The sequence below is a fragment of the Schistocerca serialis genome, chromosome 1, assembly GCF_023864345.2.
Source record: "Schistocerca serialis cubense isolate TAMUIC-IGC-003099 chromosome 1, iqSchSeri2.2, whole genome shotgun sequence".
Taxonomy (NCBI): domain Eukaryota; kingdom Metazoa; phylum Arthropoda; class Insecta; order Orthoptera; family Acrididae; genus Schistocerca; species Schistocerca serialis.
In genome coordinates this window covers 767094759-767115979 of record NC_064638.1, presented here as the reverse complement: position 1 = coordinate 767115979, position 21221 = coordinate 767094759, and the positions used below count along the sequence as shown (strand labels likewise).

The following is a 21221-nucleotide window of genomic DNA, read 5'->3' as shown; positions in this document are numbered from 1 at the left end:
AGCATTCAAAAACTTCACTCTAAGTATAACAACTACACTAATACAACTCACTCAACAGTTTATCCAACTTTACACTCGAAAAATAAAGTACTGTTTTATGCTCACCCAGTGTAGGGTTTAGGCTCCATCAGCAAGCGGATGTGGAATCAGCACCAGTGAGCAGCAACTGGTGCCGGTGGCATCGGATGTAGGTTTCCGCACCAACATTGGTGAGCGGATGTGGAAGCAGGTCAGCACCAATGAACAGCAACTGGTGCCGGCGGTGTCGGATGTTTTCTTCCATGTCTGCGGCCTAGTGATGTGTGTGAGAGCAGTCTACTCCCCACACTGGATATTCTTAGTCAAATTGCTCGTGGCGTATTTGTTCTTAGTCTAATAAGTTGAGATCTTCTCTCTTTTCTTTTGACGTTATGACTTTCTTATGTCTTCCCTTTTGTTGCATTTACTAATTTTCCCCATTTGATTTTTAGTCTTAGTCCAGTTTCTCATAATGGTTCTCTTGCCTTGTTATACTCGGTTGCTATGGCAACACACAATATCTTCTTATCTCATTTTTTTCTCAGAATTCCTGTTTTCTTCTGTCCTTTCACACAGGTCGCCAAGTTCTAACGCTTAGGACGAATTAAAGTGGTGAAGTATGTGTGTAAACTCCCACTTCTTTAACGATATGACTTACTTGAGTTTGTCAGTCAACTGCTGCAACCTCCTTTTCTCTTCTTCTCTGGAGTATAATTGCTAGGAACAGGAATCTCTCAAGACTCTTTCTACTTTAAAAATAAGCAGACATACGCAGTTTCTTTTGTTTCATTTAACGATGTATATTTAAACATCAAACTGTTACAAATCTCATTCTCCACATAAACAAACACTGTCAAGTAAGTCTCCTTGCATATCCAAAGGTTAGAAACAAAATTTATTTACACGTAAGAGAAAGTTGGCTTAAAAACCGAGCTCATTCTCATCCTGAATCTGAATACACATCTTATCCTCTCCGAGTCAAAGACAAACATAAATTAACAATATTCCAACAGTTTTTTTTTTTTCACTATAATAATCAAAATTATAAAACAGCATGGAATAACACAGAAGTTCCGTGAGTCTGCTGTGTTATTTCATTAAACTTGCATGACGCAACCGGCAAACACTTTTCAGTGCTGTTAAGACCACCATGTCTACAGTCTTCTTACTACAGGCTTCAGACTTGCACACACAGACAGGCGACACACAGTAGATAGGCTCTCTCACACTTGTGTTTAAAATATCGTGTGTTCAAAATGGTAGAAGGCCGAGTGGTTCTAGAATTTACACGGAAATTCTCTAAGCACTACAGTGTCAGGAGATGTGAGGTGCCTTGATCATGACAGGATTGAGCCCAAACAAACTTAATGTGGACCAGATCATCACCATAGAGTGGCCATCATCATGAATTCTGTAGGAGGAGATTACAGTGATGATACAAACATTGAATCAGAGCCATCGTTGAATAATCTGCAATTCTTCCAGTCATCACAGGCAAAGAATTCATCCTCAACAGTGATGTGTTATGTCATATAGATAATAGTTCTTCAGCTGTCACAACTCCTCAAGAAAATAAACTTTGCGAAAGAAATGGAAATGTGTGCAGCAATGATGAATACAGCTGTGTTATGTATTACAAGTTACCTGCAACAAACTGTGTGTAAATCAAGGGACATTTTGCAATGTGAATGTACCAAATAAGACAATGCAGCTATTAACACACTGACCTCATATGAGGGAGAGTGGAGTTTGGCCAACCTTATGTGGTTTTTCCTGTATCACTAAGACAAATTCCGGGATGTTTCCTTAATCAAGGCCAGGGCTGACCACCTGCCGTATCCTCATAAAGCATGTTATGTATGTTGTGTGTTGTATACTTTGACCCATTGATTCCTTAACAAATCTTACATCATACTGAGATGATCATTGGATGAGTAAAGATAAATAAAATAAAGAAACAGTATGTGTCAGGTGTACGCACCAGACGTTTCAGTTCACGACATTAACTTCATTGCAGATGCAACAAATTTCAGTGTCAATGATGCATTACATAGTAGAGCTCATTGAGTGATGTGAAGCCATATATGATGAAATAGTCACTAGTGAAAAATGATACCTGTGACATTGTGGAGAGACCAACAAATGAAAGGGTAATTGATTGTAGGACTGTTTTTGAGGAATAAATACAAAAGTGTTGGATTTTTGCTGAGAACAAAAGCAAGAATAGTTGCATAAATATTCAATCAATGGCCTAGAGTTGACTTTGTGGAAACAATTTCTCCATTTGCCAGAATCGAATCATTTAGTTTACTCGTGACTGCATTTCTCAGTGGTGGAACTGGCACAGAAAAATCCACTGGACAGCTGGATTCACCGGTTGTATTTTCACAAAAAAATGAAAAATGTGGAAAATATAACTATGTGATCAAGAAGGCAAGTGACACGCCCCCAACAATGAAACCCAGTGATAAAGCATGGGAACTTATAAAGGCCATTTATAGGATGCACCAAGCTGGTTGGCAGTAGAGTGGCAAGTTGAATGCAACCCTAATATCAGTTGGATTGCAACGCCCCAAAAATGAGATCATGTGTGTCCGTAGAAAATGTAGGGAATCGTCCAGTCTTCCTACTCATTTATGTAGATGACATAATTACTTCAGCAGACTGAGAAAGGAAAAAACAAATCAAGGATTAGTTATCTGCGAGATTTGATGTTGAGGATATTGCTGCCATAAGGTGCTATCTGGGTATCAAGGTAAATCAGTCTGTTGACAAAATTACATCAAGTAAAAGTGACTGTATCAGAGAAGTCCTACACCAATTCAGACGCCATTGGTATTTGGAAGCAAGTTGTATTCAAAAGCTACAAATACAGAAGGTGGCTCTCATTATTCTTTCAGAGAAAAGATTGGAGCATTGATGTACATTGCCATTGGTGCTTGGCTCGACATGCTATGCAGTCAGTAAGCTAAGCCAGTACAATAACATCCTTAATTTTATTCACTGGCAAGTGGCTAAGCAAATCCTTCAATAACTGAAAACAGCTGTAGACACAAACTGACCTACACCAAGGATAAGAGAGGAGTCTTCAGTTTCACAGATGCTGACTGGGGGAATTCTGATGCTGATGGAAATCGTATACAGGCCCCAACTTCATCTTATATAGACCAGCAGTTTATGATGATCATGCAAGCAGAGACCTGTTGCTCAGTCATCAGCTGAAGCTGAGTACATAAGCCTCATGAAAGTAGCAAAAGAAGCAATTCACCAGTCTACATTCATGTAGGAGCAGGGGTTAGGGAAACTGTCATACATCATTGTGTTGAGTGACAGTCAGCTGAAAAGTTAGCACATAACCCATTTTTTTTTAACTAAAAGACAAAGCACATTCATATAAAACATCCCTTCATATGTCAAGCTCTATAAAAGTATCTGCTGAAACTTGAATATTAGCCAACAGAAAATGTGACGGCAGATGTACTAATGAAGGCTCTTCCTGCACCAGTGCATGAGAAATGTGTTGAAGGGCTTGGATTTCAGTCCTAGAGCTACATACTTAAGACTCGATTTTTTAATTTACAACTGTCTGTCAAAAAATTGAGGGTGTGTGTTGAAATTCAAATTTAACCATCATGTAATATCATTTATGTCCATAGACACATTTTCAAGTCTGTTGTTCTTAGATGTGTGTTATCCGCAATTGTTTGGTAATTATGTGTCATGTATGTGTTTTCAAAGCACATCCCAACAATTCCAATGGAAACCTCGTCATTTTGCAGAACCTTGAAAAAGGGATCCTTACAAATATGATAGAAATATGGAACCATACTCAAAATCGAAGATAAAAAATCTTGAATGAAAAATATGTGAATGACTTATTTGCTCACACGACTAATAAAGATTATAAGTAAATAATGTGTCTATATATAAAGATGCTGTGACTTACCAAACGAGAAAGTGCTGGTAGATAGACACAATAAAAAACGCACAAACACACACATAAATTTCAAGCTTTCACAACCCAAGGTTGCTTCATCAGGAAAGAGGGAAAGACGGAAGAAATTGGGTTTTAAGGGAGAGGGTAAGGAGCCATTCCAATCCCGGGAGCGGAAAGACTTACCTCAGGTGGAAAAAAGGACAGGTATACACTCGCGCTAGCACCCACGCCCTTGCTTGCGCTCGCGCGCGCGCACACACACACACACACACACACACACACACACACACACACTCACACACACATATACAGACACAGGCAGACATGTCTGCCTGTGCCTGTATATGTGCGGATGGATATGTGTGTGTGTGCGAGTGTATACCTGTCCTTTTCTCCCCCTAAGGTAAGTCTTTCTGCTCCCAGGATTGGAATGACTCCTTGCCCTTTCCCTTAAAACCCACATCCTTTCGTCTTTCCCTCCCCATCCCTCTTTCCTGATGACGCAACCTTGGGTAGTGAAAGCTTGAAATTTATGTGTGTGTTTGTGCGTTTTTTTTATCGTGTCTATCTACCAGCGCTTTCTCATTTGGTAAGTCACAGCATCTTTGGTTTTATATATATATGTAAAACCAAAGATACTGTGACTTACCAAACGAGAAAGCGCTGGTAGATAGACACGATAAAAACTGCACAAACACACACGTGTGTGTGTGTGTGTGTGAGAGAGAGAGAGAGAGAGAGAGAGAGAGAGAGAGAGAGAGAGAGAGACTCTGAACGACCTCTCTACTGTAATTATCCATTTGGAGCCATGCCATATCAATATGAGAGACTAGACTATGATACCCAATATTCTGTCCTAATGAAACCAATCAAGGAACTGAAATATGACTTGGTTCTATTCTTATCACTGCAATAACTTAGCGCACAATAATGTTCTCAGCTATGATGACATAGTCTGACATAGTTGCCACTGTAGACATGTAATGTTTATTATTTTCAGTTTTGGCTGTATCAACATGCTTACACTATGTCTCACTTTTGCACTTTTAGAAATGCATGGAACTAGTGTTGTCACCCAACTCCTCTGCCAGCAATCTTATTCTACAAGTTTGTAATATGATTTCATATACACAGTATGATTACTGGAGAGTTACATATTTTTGTGTCCCTCTACACGAGTCAGCGCCAGGGATAGGTGTTAGCTGTCCATGTCATTGTATTTCACCAACTAGTTGCTACAGAAGTCAGCTGCAAACTGAGTGGTTATAATTAAACTGGTGGTGTTCAGAGTGATGCAGTGTGTGCTTTATACATTGCAGGATGCTGGAGCATCATAGGTATGTTCATCATTCAGTGCACTCGTGGAGTATACTGAAAAAGATAATAGTTCCACTTTCTGCCACCAGGTGAAAATATAGCTCTGTAAGCAGTCACAGTGCAGGAAAAAGTGAGGAATATCAAACACATGATAACAGTGGTTAGCTCATTTATTTAGATATGGTCCCAAGCTACAACGGATATGGTCCCAGCAACATGTTGCATCCGTAACACTGAACTGTTGCTTCGCAGCATATCCAGTGTAAACAGAGCGATACATTGCCATATTTCAGATCAGGAAGAGTCTGGATACATTCCTGATAGACAGAGTCTTTAAGATGAAAATAGTGGTGTAGACAAAATTGTGTTCATGCAGAGCTGGAATCGTGTGTTTCACTACGACGTTCTTATAACATGCTGACGTCACTGTACACCTAACGGGCCTGCGAGGTGTTGTCTCCTTAAAGAAAGACCAAGAATGATGCAGCTTGTGAAACCATACCACATAGTTACATAAGCTGAGCTTATTGGATGTTCCTGCTCAACACGTGGTGGAGTAGAACTCCATGTGCAACAGTTCTGTGGGTTCACATCACAATGCAAAGTAACATGTGCCTCTCAATCCAAAGAACATTCTCTGACCACTTATCATCTATATCCATGTGTGCCAAAAAACTAAGGGCCAAAGGCACTGTGTTGTAGCTTGTCTTGGGACTTCATTTAGTGCACATTCTGAATCTTGTGTGTATATCAGTGTAAAATGCACTGCAAAATCTTTTTGTTAACCGGGGGGAGAGCTCTCCTGTGACACAGCTGGAGCACTGGTTGCAAAATTTGAGATATGTGCTGCACGATTGGCTATAGCTACAGTAATTTCATCGACAACTGCCAAGGGAGTGGGTTGCTTCCCTCTTCCTGGTGCACCAACTAATTAACCTCTTTCTTCAGAGTTCTTGACCATATTTTTTAGCCCATTTTTTGACATGGGCCCTCTTCACAGCTCTGTCTGTTCATGATATTCATGCAGTGCAGCACTGTTGTTGCTTCCATTCTGCTAAAACTACTTTTCAAGCAGTGCCTAGTCTTACTTCTCAATAGCCATTGTGTTTTGTACTGGAAACTTCAACTTTCTTAACCCTTTACATCAACAAACACTTCACAAAAGAAATACACATTGTCAAGCGAAAAACAGAATACTGATGTCAAAACAGGAAACATTTCACATTCTGGTGGTAGAAAGTGGAACTATTATTTGTTCGCCATACAGTGTGACTACACCTATTAATGAACATACCTACAATGTTTCAGTGTACTTCAATGTTTACAACACAGACTTGCAGCACTTGGAACACTTGTCAGTTTAATTATAACCACCCAGCACGTGCCATCTCATGAACTTCAAAAATTCATGTTAAGTATCAATGTTACAGTTTTCACAATGTTTACTTCATAGTTAAATACCTCGAAGCACGGCGAAGAACATACAGTTTACTTAATATCTACTGATACTGAAACTAAGAAACATTTGCATGGAAACTAAAAATAAAAAAAATATGGTATTGGGGATCTGCTGGTTGAAGTTTAGAAGTCACATGGAGTTTATGCTTTTTAGGGCAGCTAGTTTTTAGTATATATTTTTTGAAAAATGCCATGCAGTATTTTTCTTCATAAATGTTGTCATTTTAGTGATTCTGCTCTCTACTTTTCAAGGTGGATAAATATCAGGGACCGAGAACGATTGAGGAACTGAAGGCATTTGTTTCAAAGATGGTTGGCTCAGATGCTTCCCAAGCAACAAGGAGTTCTGATGTACAAGACTCTTCTCCAGTTGTATCCTTCTCAGGAGAAAATTTTGAACATGGTATCGCTCGTGGACTAACATTTGTAAAATTTTTTGCCCCATGGTAAGTTTTGGTAGGCACTAAGATGTTTTGCTTATATATAAACCACAGTTTACCACTTATGGTGGCAGTTCATCTACTTTTTTTCTCACATTTTAATTTGATTATGTGCTCTGTTGGGATTTAAGTAAATTTTGCAAGTGAGCCGTAGGAATATTAAAGATTTAAAAAAAGGTTGGTTTTTTTTTTTTAAGTTGATGAAACTTCAGTAATTATATGTGATGATGGCTATCAGTACAGAAGCAAAACTAATTAGGTATTGATTTGTTGTTTGAAAATTATTTGTGTTGTGAGAGGCACTGCTTCACCAGAAAGTAAGTGAAAAGGGGGGGGGGGGTGACTTCTGAGTGTGTGAATGATTCGTAGCTTGAGTTTACTAACTTGGACACACTGTTGTAGGGGTAAGATTACTGTGTAATTCAGAATGTCAGCAAATACACTGATTTATAATCTGATAGCAAATATTTTACAGTGATGAATCTGTAAAATCAGTTCAAGATTTCAGTGAGTGGTTTGAGGGACTTCCTTGGTCAGAGAGGTGCTGTAGTTTATATAAGTTTAGTGCTAATGTCCTTGAAACTATTGTTAGTTGTGCATGTTGTTTCTTCCTCAGTGTGAAACTTATATCTTAGATGAATGCTTAATGCCTTTCCTCTTGTGCTCTGCCAGGAAGAAGCCATTGAATTCGGTAGTCAACAACTTTGTGTTTGCTAATGTTCTGCAGTGGTTTAGTTTTGTTCTAATGTTTTCAAAGTGACCTCATTGTCTCAATTTGGCCATCTGGTCACCTTGTACAGTGTCCAGATTTGCAGGGCATTCGGATGTGGCAGTGGTCAGATGGTGGACTGCTTGAGAATGTGAGGGCAGGCATACTCGCCAAGATTCCGTTCAGCCATTTCTAACCACCAAAAGGGAGTATTGTGTACCAAGCACATCACAACCGCTTCACATCTGTGCCTGCTATTCAAGAACAACTAACAGACTCCCTGCAACATTCCGTGTCATCCCACACCTCTGGCCAGTGACGGGCAGCAGCTGGACTAGGGGATTATTGTCCCGTGCATAGGCTACGGCTGCCATGAACACAACAACAAAAATAACTGCATTTGGAGTGGTGCCAGGACTGGGAGGCAAGGACTGTTGATAAATTGCATTGCATTGTGTTCAGTGATGAATCTTGGTTCTTCAGTATCCCAGATGACCATTGTTGGCGAGTATGGAATTGACCTGGGGAGAGGTCTCATTCTTCTCGTTTTTTTGGACAGGCACAGTGCAGCTACTGCTTGTGTCATGGTATGGCGAGCTATCAGGTATAATTTCAAGGCAGGACTAGTAACGGCTGAGGAAACTCTGATGGGACAACAGTAAGCCACAGACATTCTTCATCCTTGTGTTACCTCTCATGCAACCATATTATGATGCCAGAACAGTGCTCATCCACACATTGCCTGTGTCTCTGTGAATGATCTGCTTGATTTTTACGTACTCTTGTGACCCACTAGATACCCAGATCTGTCCCCGATAGGACATGTGAGCCCAGTGCAGAAATCAACTCTGTCCCAATGCCAGTGTCCTAGATAGCGAAGACCATTTAAGCCGTTATGGGCCAACTTGCCTCCGAAGAGGACACAGTGGCATTATGACACCCTTCCCAATTGAATAGTGCATGCATCCAAGTCCGAGGGGGTGTAACATGATACTGATAAGTGGGCTCTTACTGCCAAGTTCTTTGTAAATTTGACTCATTACTCTCACTATAAGTGTGATTATGAGTCTAACAGTGATGGACACTGCAAGATTTGTCTTCTTTGATATATTATATCTCCCAAAAATATCCTCTGGAGAGACATTCGTCCATGAACACAAAAGAACTTAATCAAGTACAGGGAGCAGGAAGCTATGAAGTGCAGAAATTTGTGAACTCATCATGTTAGTTGAGGTAATTCTCTTCAGTGGCAAGTTTTATATGCAATACAATACTATCCTTTGGATAGCAGCTTTGCAGACCTGCTTGTTGGAATATTTATACATAAACTAGAACAACAATTCTTCTAAACTCATCCACAATTTGCATACAAAATTATTTATTATAAAATATATGTGGATAACACAATAATACTTTTTAATGGCTCAAGAGAAGATCTTAGTAACCTAACAGATGAAATGAAGAGATGCATCCAAAGTTCAAGTCCACAGTTGAACATCTGATAGGGAGGAATTGGTGATAGCTTTTGTGTTGTACATTGATGAAAAGGCTTTACAAATGGATCTCAATGAACAGTTAAGAGATTTACATTTGATAGCTAAAATCACTCCATAAAATCCTTAACAAACAAGCTGATCAACAGAGAATACTCTTCCAGAATTTTCAAGACATCATAGCACTAAAATACCTTAAAAAAAAAGACAGCAGTAACACAACTTATAAATGTTGTTATTGTATCAATACATGGGTGACTAGGGGCTCAGAGGCAGGCAATCAGTTTGCTGGCTAGGAATGTGGGAGATAGAGGTGGAAGGTGCACAGGCTAGGCACGTGATGCATGGATGCCAGAGCCAGTCAGGAATGGTGCATGCTGAAAGTTACGGGGGAAGGTGAATTGGGAGGACATAGTACGATGGAGGGGGTGCGAGCAGAGTGTTACTAGGGTCTGAGGCCAGGATAGTTCAGGAACAGATGATATTCTGCCTCACCTTCCCTACTAATATATAAAATATATTGTATCGCATTTAAAAAAAGTAAAAGTTTGCATATAACAAAAATATACCACTGAAACTGCTCTATACACATTTCAGCCAACACTTGCACACAAATATACAAGTTTATAAACCAATATTAGCCCTTTGATATGATATGAAAATTATATTCAGTCCCTACTGTAGATATATAGACCTTGTGATATCTTAGTAGCACGCATAAAAATGAAAATGCCCTATAAAGAATTAAAATATTTTTCAAGGTGGCAAACTAAATAACTTGCATAAAGGTAAAAATTACTCTCAGGCAGTTAGGTTATTATATGTGAAATGCTGATCAATTTTAATGTAAGCAAAACTAACATAAATATACTCTCAAAACTGCGACTAACGAATTTAAGAATCTTTCAGCTATTAATCTGAGTGTTACTTGAAGAGGCATGCTTTGTAGTGTACTGTTACTGCTTTTGTCCAGTTCACAGTACACAGCACATTTCGCACAGGCAAGTAGCATCCTATGTTTCACTCACACCCTGCACTTCAGTCTAATTTACAGGGTGAGCACAAAGTCTTGCCCTGATTATAATAATTTGTTATAGAATAACCGTTTGACATAATAATTTACATTTGATGCCGTTACATAGGTTAGTGTTACTAGTTTTTTTTTAAAGACCACTTACATTAGTAAATCTCAATGTGTGCTCCCTTGGTAGCTCGGAGAATGTCGAGGCGGTATTTCAATTCCTGCCAGGTCTTTCGTAACGTGTTCTGTCACAGTACCCACAGCAGCTTGTATCCTAGCCTTCAGTTCGTTGACGTTAGCAACTGGTGTGATGAAGACTCTGTCCTTGATATAACCCCAGGAAAAAAAGTCAAGGGGCGTAATGTCTGGAGAGGGGAGTAATGTCCGGATCTGTGGATTGGAAGGAATGGTCCAACACACTGGCCACCCCGCTCTCCAGACATTACGCTCTTTTTTTGGGGGGGGGGGGGGGGGGGCTATATCAAGATATCAAGGACAGTCTTCGTCGCACTAGTTGCTAACATCGATGAAATGAAGGCTACGATACAAGCTGCCGTGGGTAATGTGTTAGAACATGTTACAAAACACCTGGTGGGAACTGTAATACTTTCTCAACCATTTCCGAGCTACCAAGTGAGCACACGATGAAGTTTACTAATGTAAGTGGTCTTAAAAAAACTGGTAAAACTAACCTATGTAACGGCATCAAATGTAACTTATTATGTCAAACAGTTATTCTGTTACAAATTTTTATAATCAGGGCAAGACTTTGTGCTCACCCTGTATATCTTGACTTTGTCCAGATATAAAATAACTTAAAATTAAATAATGCGAAGTCCAGGTTGGAATCCAAACAATTATGAAAAGAATAGATTGCTACTCATTGTAAAGATGACAAGTTGAGTTGCAGATTGGCACAACAAAAAGACCAAACCTTTCTTCAGAAATGGAGACAAGAACACACACACACACACGTGCAAGGATTAGGCAGCAGAGGACTATCAAATGCATTGTCGGGGGGCTGCGGGGAATGGGGAGCAGAAGAGGAGAGGAGCAAAAAAGGAGAAAGAGTGAGTGGTCATGTTGGCAGAGAGCAGCTCACAAAATGGTTCAAATGGCTCTGAGCACTATGGGACTCAACATTTGAGGTTATCAGTCCCTTAGAACTTAGAATTACTTAAACCTAACTAACCTAAGGACATCACACACACCCATGCCCGAGGCAGGATTCGAACCTGCAACTGGAGCAGTCGCGCGGTTCCCGACTGAAGCGCCTAGAACTCTCAGCCACTGCGGCCGACTAGCAGCTCGCAGTGAGGGTCATGGGTCAGGATACATGAACTGGGAGGAGGTGATAGGACAGAGGGGACAGAATTTGTTGGGTGGAGGGTGTGAGGACAGTAGGTTACCATAGGTTAAGGCTGGGATGAATTTGGGATTGGAAAATGTATTGAAAGGATAACTCCCATCTGCACAGTTCAGGAAAGCTAGTGATGGAGGACAGGATCCGGGTGGCCTGGGTTGTAAAGTAGTCATTGAAATCAAGCTTGTTATGTTGAGCTGCATGTTATGCCACAGTGTGGTCCACTATGTTCTAGGCCACAGTTTGGTGGTGGCCGTTCAGCCTGGCTGACAGCTGATTGGTAGTCATACCAGTATAAAAAGCTGTGCAACAGAGCTGGTAAACAACATGGTTGCTTTCATGTTTGGACTGTCCTGTGATATGGTAAGATAGTTCTGTGACAGGACTGAAATAAGAAGTGCTGGCTGAGTGGATTGGACAGGTCATTCATATGGGTCTTCCGCAGGAATATGATCCCTATGCCTTGGGGTTGGGAGTGGCATAGCAATGGACTAGGATGTTATGGAGATTGGGCACGTGACAGAACGCTCTGAGGTTTGGAAAGAATCTTGGGTAAGATGTCCCTTATTTCAAGGCATGATAAAATCATAAAGCCCTGATGAAGGATGTGGTTCAGTAATTCCAGTGTGGGGTGGTATTGTGTGACAAAGGGGGGGGGGGGGGGGGGAGGCGGCGGCGGCACTCTTTTGTAGGTGGCTCTTGTGGATGGGGGTGAGGGGGGGGGGGGCTTGAGAAGCAGTGTGGGGAAATGGCATGGGAAATTTGTTTGCAGAATAGGTCTGGAGGATAGTGCCTGTCTGTGAAGGCCTTCGTGAGACTTTAAGCATACCTGGAAAGGGAGTTCTTGTCATTGCAGATACTCTTTCCCTGGGTGGGTAGACTGTGTGGGAGGAATTTTTTAGTGTGGAAGGGATAGCAGCTGTTAAAATGCAGCTTCTGTTGGTGGAGTTAATATGGACAGAAGTGTGGTTAGAGCTGTCAGAGAGGAGGTAGTCAACATCCAGGAAGGTGGCATGCTGGTTAAGGAAGACCAGGTAAAGTGGATGGAAAACAAGGTGTTGAGATTGTGAGGTAGTGTGTATAAGATGTCTCGGCCCCGAGCCCAGATCACAAATACATCGTCAATGAATCTGAATCACACCATGGATGTAGGGTTTTGGCAGGCTAGGAAAGTGTCCTGTAGATAGCCCATAAACAGATTGGCAAAGGAGGGTGCCATGTGGGTGTCATTGGCTGTGCCACAGATTTGTTTATATGCCTTCTCTACAAAGGAGAAGTAATTGTGTGCTACGATAGAGTTTTAAGTTTTATAAGGAATGAGATAGTGGGTTTAGAGTCTGAAGGATGTTGGAAGAGGTAGTGTTCAGTAACAACAAGACTGTGGGCCTTAGGTATGTTGGTGTATGGGCAGGTGGCATCAACAGTGGCAGAATAAGATGTAGGGGGTATAGGGGTGGGAATGGTTGAGAGTTGGTGAGGAAGTGGTTAGTATCTTTGATGTGGGAGGCTTGATTCCAGTCAGTTGATTGGAGGTGTTGGTCAATGAGGCCAGCAATTCTGTAAGTGGAAACGCAACCATAGTGGGGTGTGTATGATTCTTGGGTTGTGAATTAGGGAGCACAAAGGTGTGTATGCAAAGTTTCATAAGAGTTAGGAGGGAAATAGATTCAGAGGAGAGGTCCTGGGAAGGTCTTGAGGCTTTAAGCGGGAACTGGAGGTGATGTTGGATTTCTGGGATGGGATCACTCTGGCAAAGTGTTTACATGGAGGAGTCAGACATTTGGCAGAGGCTGATTATTGTGCTCCCACTGAAAGTATTTCGGCCCTCATTGATCATCATCTCCAACTAATTGCCTGAAATATAACCTCCCAAGTCAATGATAGCAACCATTTCCTTCACAGACTCTTTACCATTCCACTCCTTTACCTCCTGGATCGCTACTCGCCAATATTGACACCACTTTCCTATACACCTCCATCCCTCATGTCCAAGGTCTTGTCATTGTTCAACACTACCTCTGCCGACATCCTTCCAACTGCTGACCCACCACCTCATTCCCTTTGAAGAAAAGGAATACAAACAAATCCACAGCACAGCCATGAGTACTTGCATGGCACCTTGCTATGCGAATCTGGTTTTGTGCCATAGAGAGGAAATCTTCCTAGCACCCAAAACCCCACATCCCTGGCCTGGTTGAACTTCACTGATATCATCTCCCATTATCTGGACTGGAGGCCAAGAAGCCCTATCATTCTTTTACAACCTCAACACCTTGTCTCCCATCGACTTCGCCTGCTTTCTCCACTATCCTGGACGTTAACTTCCTCCTCGCTGATGGCTCCAGTCACAACTCTGTCCACATTAAAACCACCAACAGCACTTAAATTTTGATGGCTGCCATCCCTTCCACACCAAAAAATCCTCCCCATAGAACTTGGACACCTGGGACATTGTATCTGAAGTGACAAAACTTCCTTGCCCAGTATGCTGAAGGTCTCACGAAGGTCATCACAGACAGGCGCTATCCCCAAGACCTAGTTCACAAACAGATTTCCCGAGTCATATCCCCACACACCCCAATCCTCCCATCACCCCCAAAAATAGCTGCAAAAGAGTGTTCCTTTTGTCACCTTATACCACCCCAGACTGAAACAATTGAATCATATCCTATGGCAGGACTATGATTATCTATCATCATGCCCTGAAGTGAGGGACTTCCTACCCAATTACCTACCCACCTTTCCTAAAGTGGTGTTCCATTGCCCACACAATCTCCATTATATCCTAGTCCATCCCTATGCCACTTCTAATCCTAATCCCTTGCAACTGATATATCTTTGTGCAAGACCTGCCCAATCCACCTACCTAGCATGTCCTATCCTAGGCCTATTATAGGCATATTATACCCCAACAGAAGCCTAGCCACCTGTGAATGCAGCCATGTCATATACCAGCTCTGCTGCAATAATTGAATAGCTTTTTACATTGGTGTGACTACCAACCAGCTGTCCACCAGGATGAATGGGCACTGCTAAAGTGTGACCAAGAACAAAGTGAACCATCCAGTGGCACAACATGCAGGTGAACATAACTTGCTGTGGCTGTTTCACAACCCAGACCATGTGAATCCTCCCCTCCACCACCAACTTTCCTGAAATGTGCAGATGGAATTCGTCGTTACATCACATTCTCTGCTTCTGAAATCATCCAAAACTCAACCTACAGGTATCTACTGTCCTCAGCTTCCACCCAAGAGCTTCTCGCCCCTCTGTCTTACCACCTCACCCCAGTTCATGTCCCCTCACTATCATGATGCACTGCTCTCTGCCATCACAACCACCTGTCTTTTCCCTTTTTTGCTTCTGTTATTTACTGCACTCTGCTGGCCCCCCACCTAGTCTGTCTAACTTCATAGGGGATGTGCTGCATACATTGCTGGATTAGCACTCTAGAATTGAAGCTGCGTAGTTGAGTTTTGCCTGGATAGCCCAATTAGTAAGAGCAAAACCCTAAAAGGCAAAGTAGTATTATTCAAAGCCTAGTCTGACACACAATTTTAGTGTCACAAAATTTAATGTGAAAACACCTACTTATGGCCTTTGTATCTAATTAATGAGAATGTGATTAAAATGTTAGTATCTTCATTTTTGTCACTTATGATTTCATGACCACTGATACAAGCCACATCTTTCCAACTTACATTGTTCCTCGTGTGTAACTTGTTTTTATTTTATTTCCTCCCAGGTGTGGTCACTGCAAAAGATTGGCTCCTACATGGGAGGAGCTGGGCAAGAAATTTGCATCTAATTCACTAGTCAAGATTGTGAAAGTGGATTGTACTTCAAATTCTAATAAGGATTTATGTAATGATGAAGAGGTAAATTTAAACTGTTCTTATATTTGTTTGTATGGGAATTTTCTACTGTCATTGTTCTAAGAAATGTTTATCTCCAGACAAACTTTACTAGGTTGCAACATTTGTATGACAGATTCCTTTCATGATACACAATTCTCAACAGACTTTTCTGTTTGCAGAGAAAATATTATGGAAAATTTTTGTTGCCAGAGGCATTATTAATGTTCCATATTTGTCACACTTTCATTCCCAGATCTGTCCCAGTTTCCACATTGAAAATTTCAAGCCTATAAGTTCTTGTTTTCTTGGCATGAAATGTTCTTATAGTCATAAAACAATTTTGCATAAGTAGGAAGAGTAATTTGCCTTTAATATTGCTTCAGCGAAGAGTATTTCAAGATAAGCGGTGAAGAAGTAAAGTTTGTTTTTGTTTTAGATGCAGCTTTTTAGTCAGTTATTTGCTTTTTGTGTTTACTCAGAAAGTTACGTGTAAATAAGTGGTACTGTATGAGACATAGGTGTCAAAACCATATTTTAAACTGAAAAGCATTTCCAGTGGCAGGTGGGGACACTAACCATAATTGATTGATAAACTGCTGATTAAAATTGAAAATTGCAGAAAGGCTGGGAATTAAGGAGGTGGGATCTGGACAAGTTGAAAGAAGCAGAGGTTTATGGGCGTTTCAAAGAGAGCATTAAGCAACAATTGCCTGAAACAAGAACAAGTAACGCAAAAGAAGACAAATGGATAGTCTTCAGAAATGAAATAGTGGAGACAGCAGAGGTTCAAGTAGGCAAAAACACCTTGCCCCAGAAAAATCCTTGGACAACACACAATATTCTAAACCTAACTAATAAAAGGAAAAAATATAAAAATGTGGCAAATGAAGCAGACAAGAAAGATGTACAGACATCTAAGAAGGAGAATGACAGAAAGTATTATGTTCAAGTATAATAACTTTTCTGGAGACTAGAAATCTACTCTGTAGGAATCAGCATGGGTTTTGAAAAAGACGGTCGTGTGAAACCCAGCTCGCACTATTCGTCCACGAGACTCAGAGGGCCGTAGGCACGGGTTCACAGGTAGATGCCATGTTTCTTGACTTCCGCAAGGCGTTCGATACAGTTCCCCACAGTCGTTTAATAAACAAAGTAAGAGCATATGGACTATCAAACCAATTGTGTGATTGGATTGAAGAGTTCCTAGATAACAGAATGCAGCATGTCACTCTCAATGGAAAGAAGTCTTCCGAAGTAAGAATGATTTCAGGTGTGCCGCAGGGGAGCGTCATAGGATCGTTGCTATTCACAATATACATAATGACCTTGTGGATGACATCGGAAGTTCACTGAGGCTTTTTGCAGATGATGCTGTGGTGTATCGAGAAGTTGTCACAATGGAAAATTGTACTGAAATGCAGGAGGGTCTGCAGCGAATTGACGCATGGTGCAGGGAATGGCAATTGAATCTCAATGTAGACAAGTGTATTGTGCTGCGAATACATAGAAAGATAGATCCCTTATCATTTAGCTACAAAATAGCAGGTCAGCAACTGGAAGCAGTTAATTCCATAAATTATCTGGGAGTGCGCATTAGGAGTGATTTAAAATGGAATGATCATATAAAGTTGATCGTTGGTAAAGCAGATGCCAGACTGAGATTCATTGGAAGAATCCTAAGGAAATGCAATCCGAAAACTAAGGAAGTAGGTTACAGTACGCTTGTTCGCCCATTGCTTGAATACTGCTCAGCAGTGTGGGATCCGTACCAGATAGGATTGACAGAAGAGATAGAGAAGATTCAACGGAGAGCAGCGCGCTTCGTTAAGGATCATTTAGTAATCGCGAAAGCGTTACAGAGGTGATAGATAAACTCCAGTGGAAGACTCTGCAGGAGAGACGCTCAGTAGCTCGGTACGGGCTTTTGTTGAAGTTTCGAGAACATACCTTCACCGAAGAGTCAAGCTGTATATTGCTCCCTCCCACGTATATCTCGCAAAGAGACCATGAGGATAAAATCAGAGAGATTAGAGCCCACACAGAGGCATACCGACAATCCTTCTTTCCATGAACAATATGAGATTGGAATAGAAGGGAGAACCAATAGAGGTACTCAAGGTACCCTCCGCCACACACCGTCAGGTGGCTTGTGGAGTATGGATGTAGATGTAGATGTAGAAAGTGCAAACGCACAAAACAGGAATGGCTAGATGAGAAATGCTAGGCTGTAAAAGTGTTCAAGACTGTGGGAAAGACAGGCAGTGAGCATAGGAAAATTAAAGAGATAAGAGAAGCATGCATAAGAGTGTTAAGAGCTCAAATGGCAAATCCATACTAAGCAAAGAAGGGAATGCTGAAAGGTGTAAGAAGTACATGGAGGGTCTATATATAATGAAAACAAATTTGAGGACAGTGTTACACACAGAGCAGATGAAGTAAATGTATACTCATGTAAACATTACACTATGAGTTCTGTGTTTGCTTGAACCTCATTGGATTTCGTTTCATGTGGAGCAGAAGCCAATCTGTCTCCAGCACAGTCAAGAATGATAATGTTTTATGCTGCGTGTTACGCATACATTGGCTCAGCGACAATACTGGATAACAGCTTTAACTTCGAAAGCAGTGGCGACCCACCTGGTCCAACTAACCTGCAGTGATGTGAACAGTTGTAGTAGACGTAAAAAGAGACAAGTAGAGAACAGTGTAGCCTTGAATGTCATTTAATTTTTGAACAGAAGGAAATAACAGTAAAACTGAGGCAATTGCTTCTTAGGTGATCTGGTGGAAAACATACTCTCGATCTTAGCTAACATAGTACTGTAATTAAAAACAAGAATGATGAAAATTCTAGAATTTAACAAGGGTTATTTTTCTGCATGAGTTATGTGCAGCATAAAAGAACACTGCTGGGATTTCACCATGTAGTTAAACATTGAAGCCACTGAAAGTATTACAGTCAAGTCATCTGGTAATCTCTGAACTTCTTCCATATCGGACTCTGAGGAAAGCGGTAAATTTCAGTACTCGTATGCTGACAACGAGGCGATCAGTGACAGAATCCCAAGCCAACATTTCCTCCTCCTTCTCTTTTATGACATGCTGTTCTGCATTTCGACATCGTTTGGCACTGATGTATCACAAAGCCTCGTGCATTAGTTACAGTGAGTTTGGCAGCTTAAATATCTTGGTTTTTCTCGTGACAAATCCCTTAACTTGGCTCCAGGTGATTATATTGGGTTCAGATTACAGTGACAAGTGTAAACATGCATCATTTGTACGGTATGCTATACATCGAGAATATTGTTTACCGTGTTACTACGATGCTGATCACTATGGCTCGTCTGTGACCGCATCTGTCCAATAAAACTGTGGGCATATTCAAACAAAAGCATTTGAGTTTTCGTTAAGTTTTCTAAATTCCAAAATCTGTAAGAATCTTTTATAATATATCAATAATTAAGAACGTGAAAACCAGAATTCTGCGTGTGATATGTAATTACAAACCAGAAGATATGCATTTTTCTTGAAAAAGTGATGGTTAAGTATGAGTTACTTACCACATATTTAATAAATTTCATATTTAAATGGAATAAAAAAATTGATAATTATAACGGGGTTTTGAACCACTGTCCACCATCCCACTTGATTGTCAGTCTATGACGCTACCGACTACGCCAAGATTACAATTATAATTTCACATGTTATATTTAATACATCACATCAGAGCTAATTTTTCTCTGGAATGTTGCGAAAAACATGAAGAATAACTTCTTTCTAGCCATTAATGCTGTTCTGCGTGCACGTTTCACTACGAAGCAGGAAGCAGTGTCATCCATTTTCACGGTGAATCTTAACAACGAGCACAAGTAGCACATACATAAACTGTGACTGTGCACAATTTTTGAAATAAAAATTATGTAGCTAAAGTATGATGAAGAGAAACTTTTATGGCTGTTAATACATCAGAATGTCTTGAAGTTTCATTTACATTGACGTAGTAATGAAACATCTAATCATAAGTTGGACTTCCTTCTAAGAGCAGAACACAATCAGTGTACGAGAGCTATGGGTGCCGACCAATCATCATGTTTGTTTACATCAGGTTTATTCTTATGATAAATGGAGTATAGATATGGTAGGAGATATGATATCACGCTTAGAATTTGACAGAGGTCTGAAAGACCAAACTTGTGAAGACAACATTCCTTCAAAATTGTTGGAAACTTTGAGAAAGTCAGCCATGACGATACTACTCCACTTTGTATGAAAGATATATCAAATGGGCAAAATATCCTCAGACTTCAAGAAGAATGCAATAGTTCGTATTCCAAAGAAGGAAGGTGCTGACAGGTTTGAATATTACCAGTCCATCAGTTTACTAAGTCATGGTTGCAAAATACTAACAGAACTCTCTTGTCATTACATGCTTGACTAGCATGCCTTCCTCCAAGCCATTGCTATGCTGCAAGCTTACTCTTTGACTGTCACATTATTCAGCCATACAGGATTCATGACAAAATCAAAATTTTGAGGACTGTGGACATCATTACACCCAACACGTTGACACTTGAAGAATAATGCCTGATGAGTGACATGTCTGCATTCTGGCGCACTAAATGTCCCTGCTGCATGTTAGTTCACATAATTAAAAAAAAAAAAACATTGTTTTTAATTAATTGCACAAAGTCTTTCCCACAGAATTTAGTGCAAATATATCTCAAAATGCAGACAACATTGTCATATATTAAGTAGTAAAATCTAATGAAGAAAGAAGCTTTAAAAAAATACTGTGTTACAAAATTACGTAGCATCATTACACAACGTAATCAATCGTTAAAACAAAATCTTCAGCTCAAAATATGCAATACTATTGCATTTAAATCATTTAACAACAGGTTTGCAGCTTACCAATAAAACACAACAAATATTTTTTAAATGGACAGACTGCATCCACACAATCTACTCATGAATGGGGAACGCAAAAACTGGCTCATAATTATATGCAACGAAATGATAAACATTTGTCATTAGACATAATCAATGTATTTGTTATGCTTACCATTCATTCATATGAGCTACAGATGAACCAAGAACTTGTAATTAGGAAGGAGACCTTAAGAAAATCCAACACTATGTTAGATAATCTACAATACATTTATAGAATTCAACTGGTAAGGAAAACACTAGGTCTGCAGTTTGCTATTGAAGTAGACAAAGGATTTTTTAGCGAAGAGGCTGTGCTTACTAGTTCTCCCTGTCAAACGGGAGCATACGAAGCTGACTTACAATAATATACAATGAAATATACAGTAATATACAACGAACACTACAACATAGTCAGTGCTAATGTCCTACATATCATCGAGTTATATGAACCACAGATGCAAATGAATACTTGTAAATTGAGGCTCCAAAAATATCTAATATAAGTTGCAAAATATGCCCAACAGTGAATTCGTCAATACTTCAATACTTATGCAGTCTGTAATTCAGAATATCTGAGTATATGTCCAAAACACACACAGTGGTCAAAACCTAGTGAGATGTACATGTATATATGTACCTGTGACACAGAAGGTTCACTTAAAATGTAATAGTTCCAAAT

At 40.3% G+C, this 21221-nt stretch overlaps 1 protein-coding gene across 1 annotated transcript in view; it reads left to right on the top strand.

The window, feature by feature from the left end:
- LOC126482402 (thioredoxin domain-containing protein 5 homolog) overlaps positions 1 to 21221 on the top strand; it is a 121757-nt gene that overhangs the window by 84619 nt on the left and 15917 nt on the right. The window contains exons 6-7 of the mRNA XM_050106525.1: positions 6983 to 7176; positions 15502 to 15634. Of these exons, the coding sequence (XP_049962482.1) occupies positions 6983 to 7176; positions 15502 to 15634 (327 nt within the window). The remainder of the gene's footprint in view (positions 1 to 6982; positions 7177 to 15501; positions 15635 to 21221) is intronic.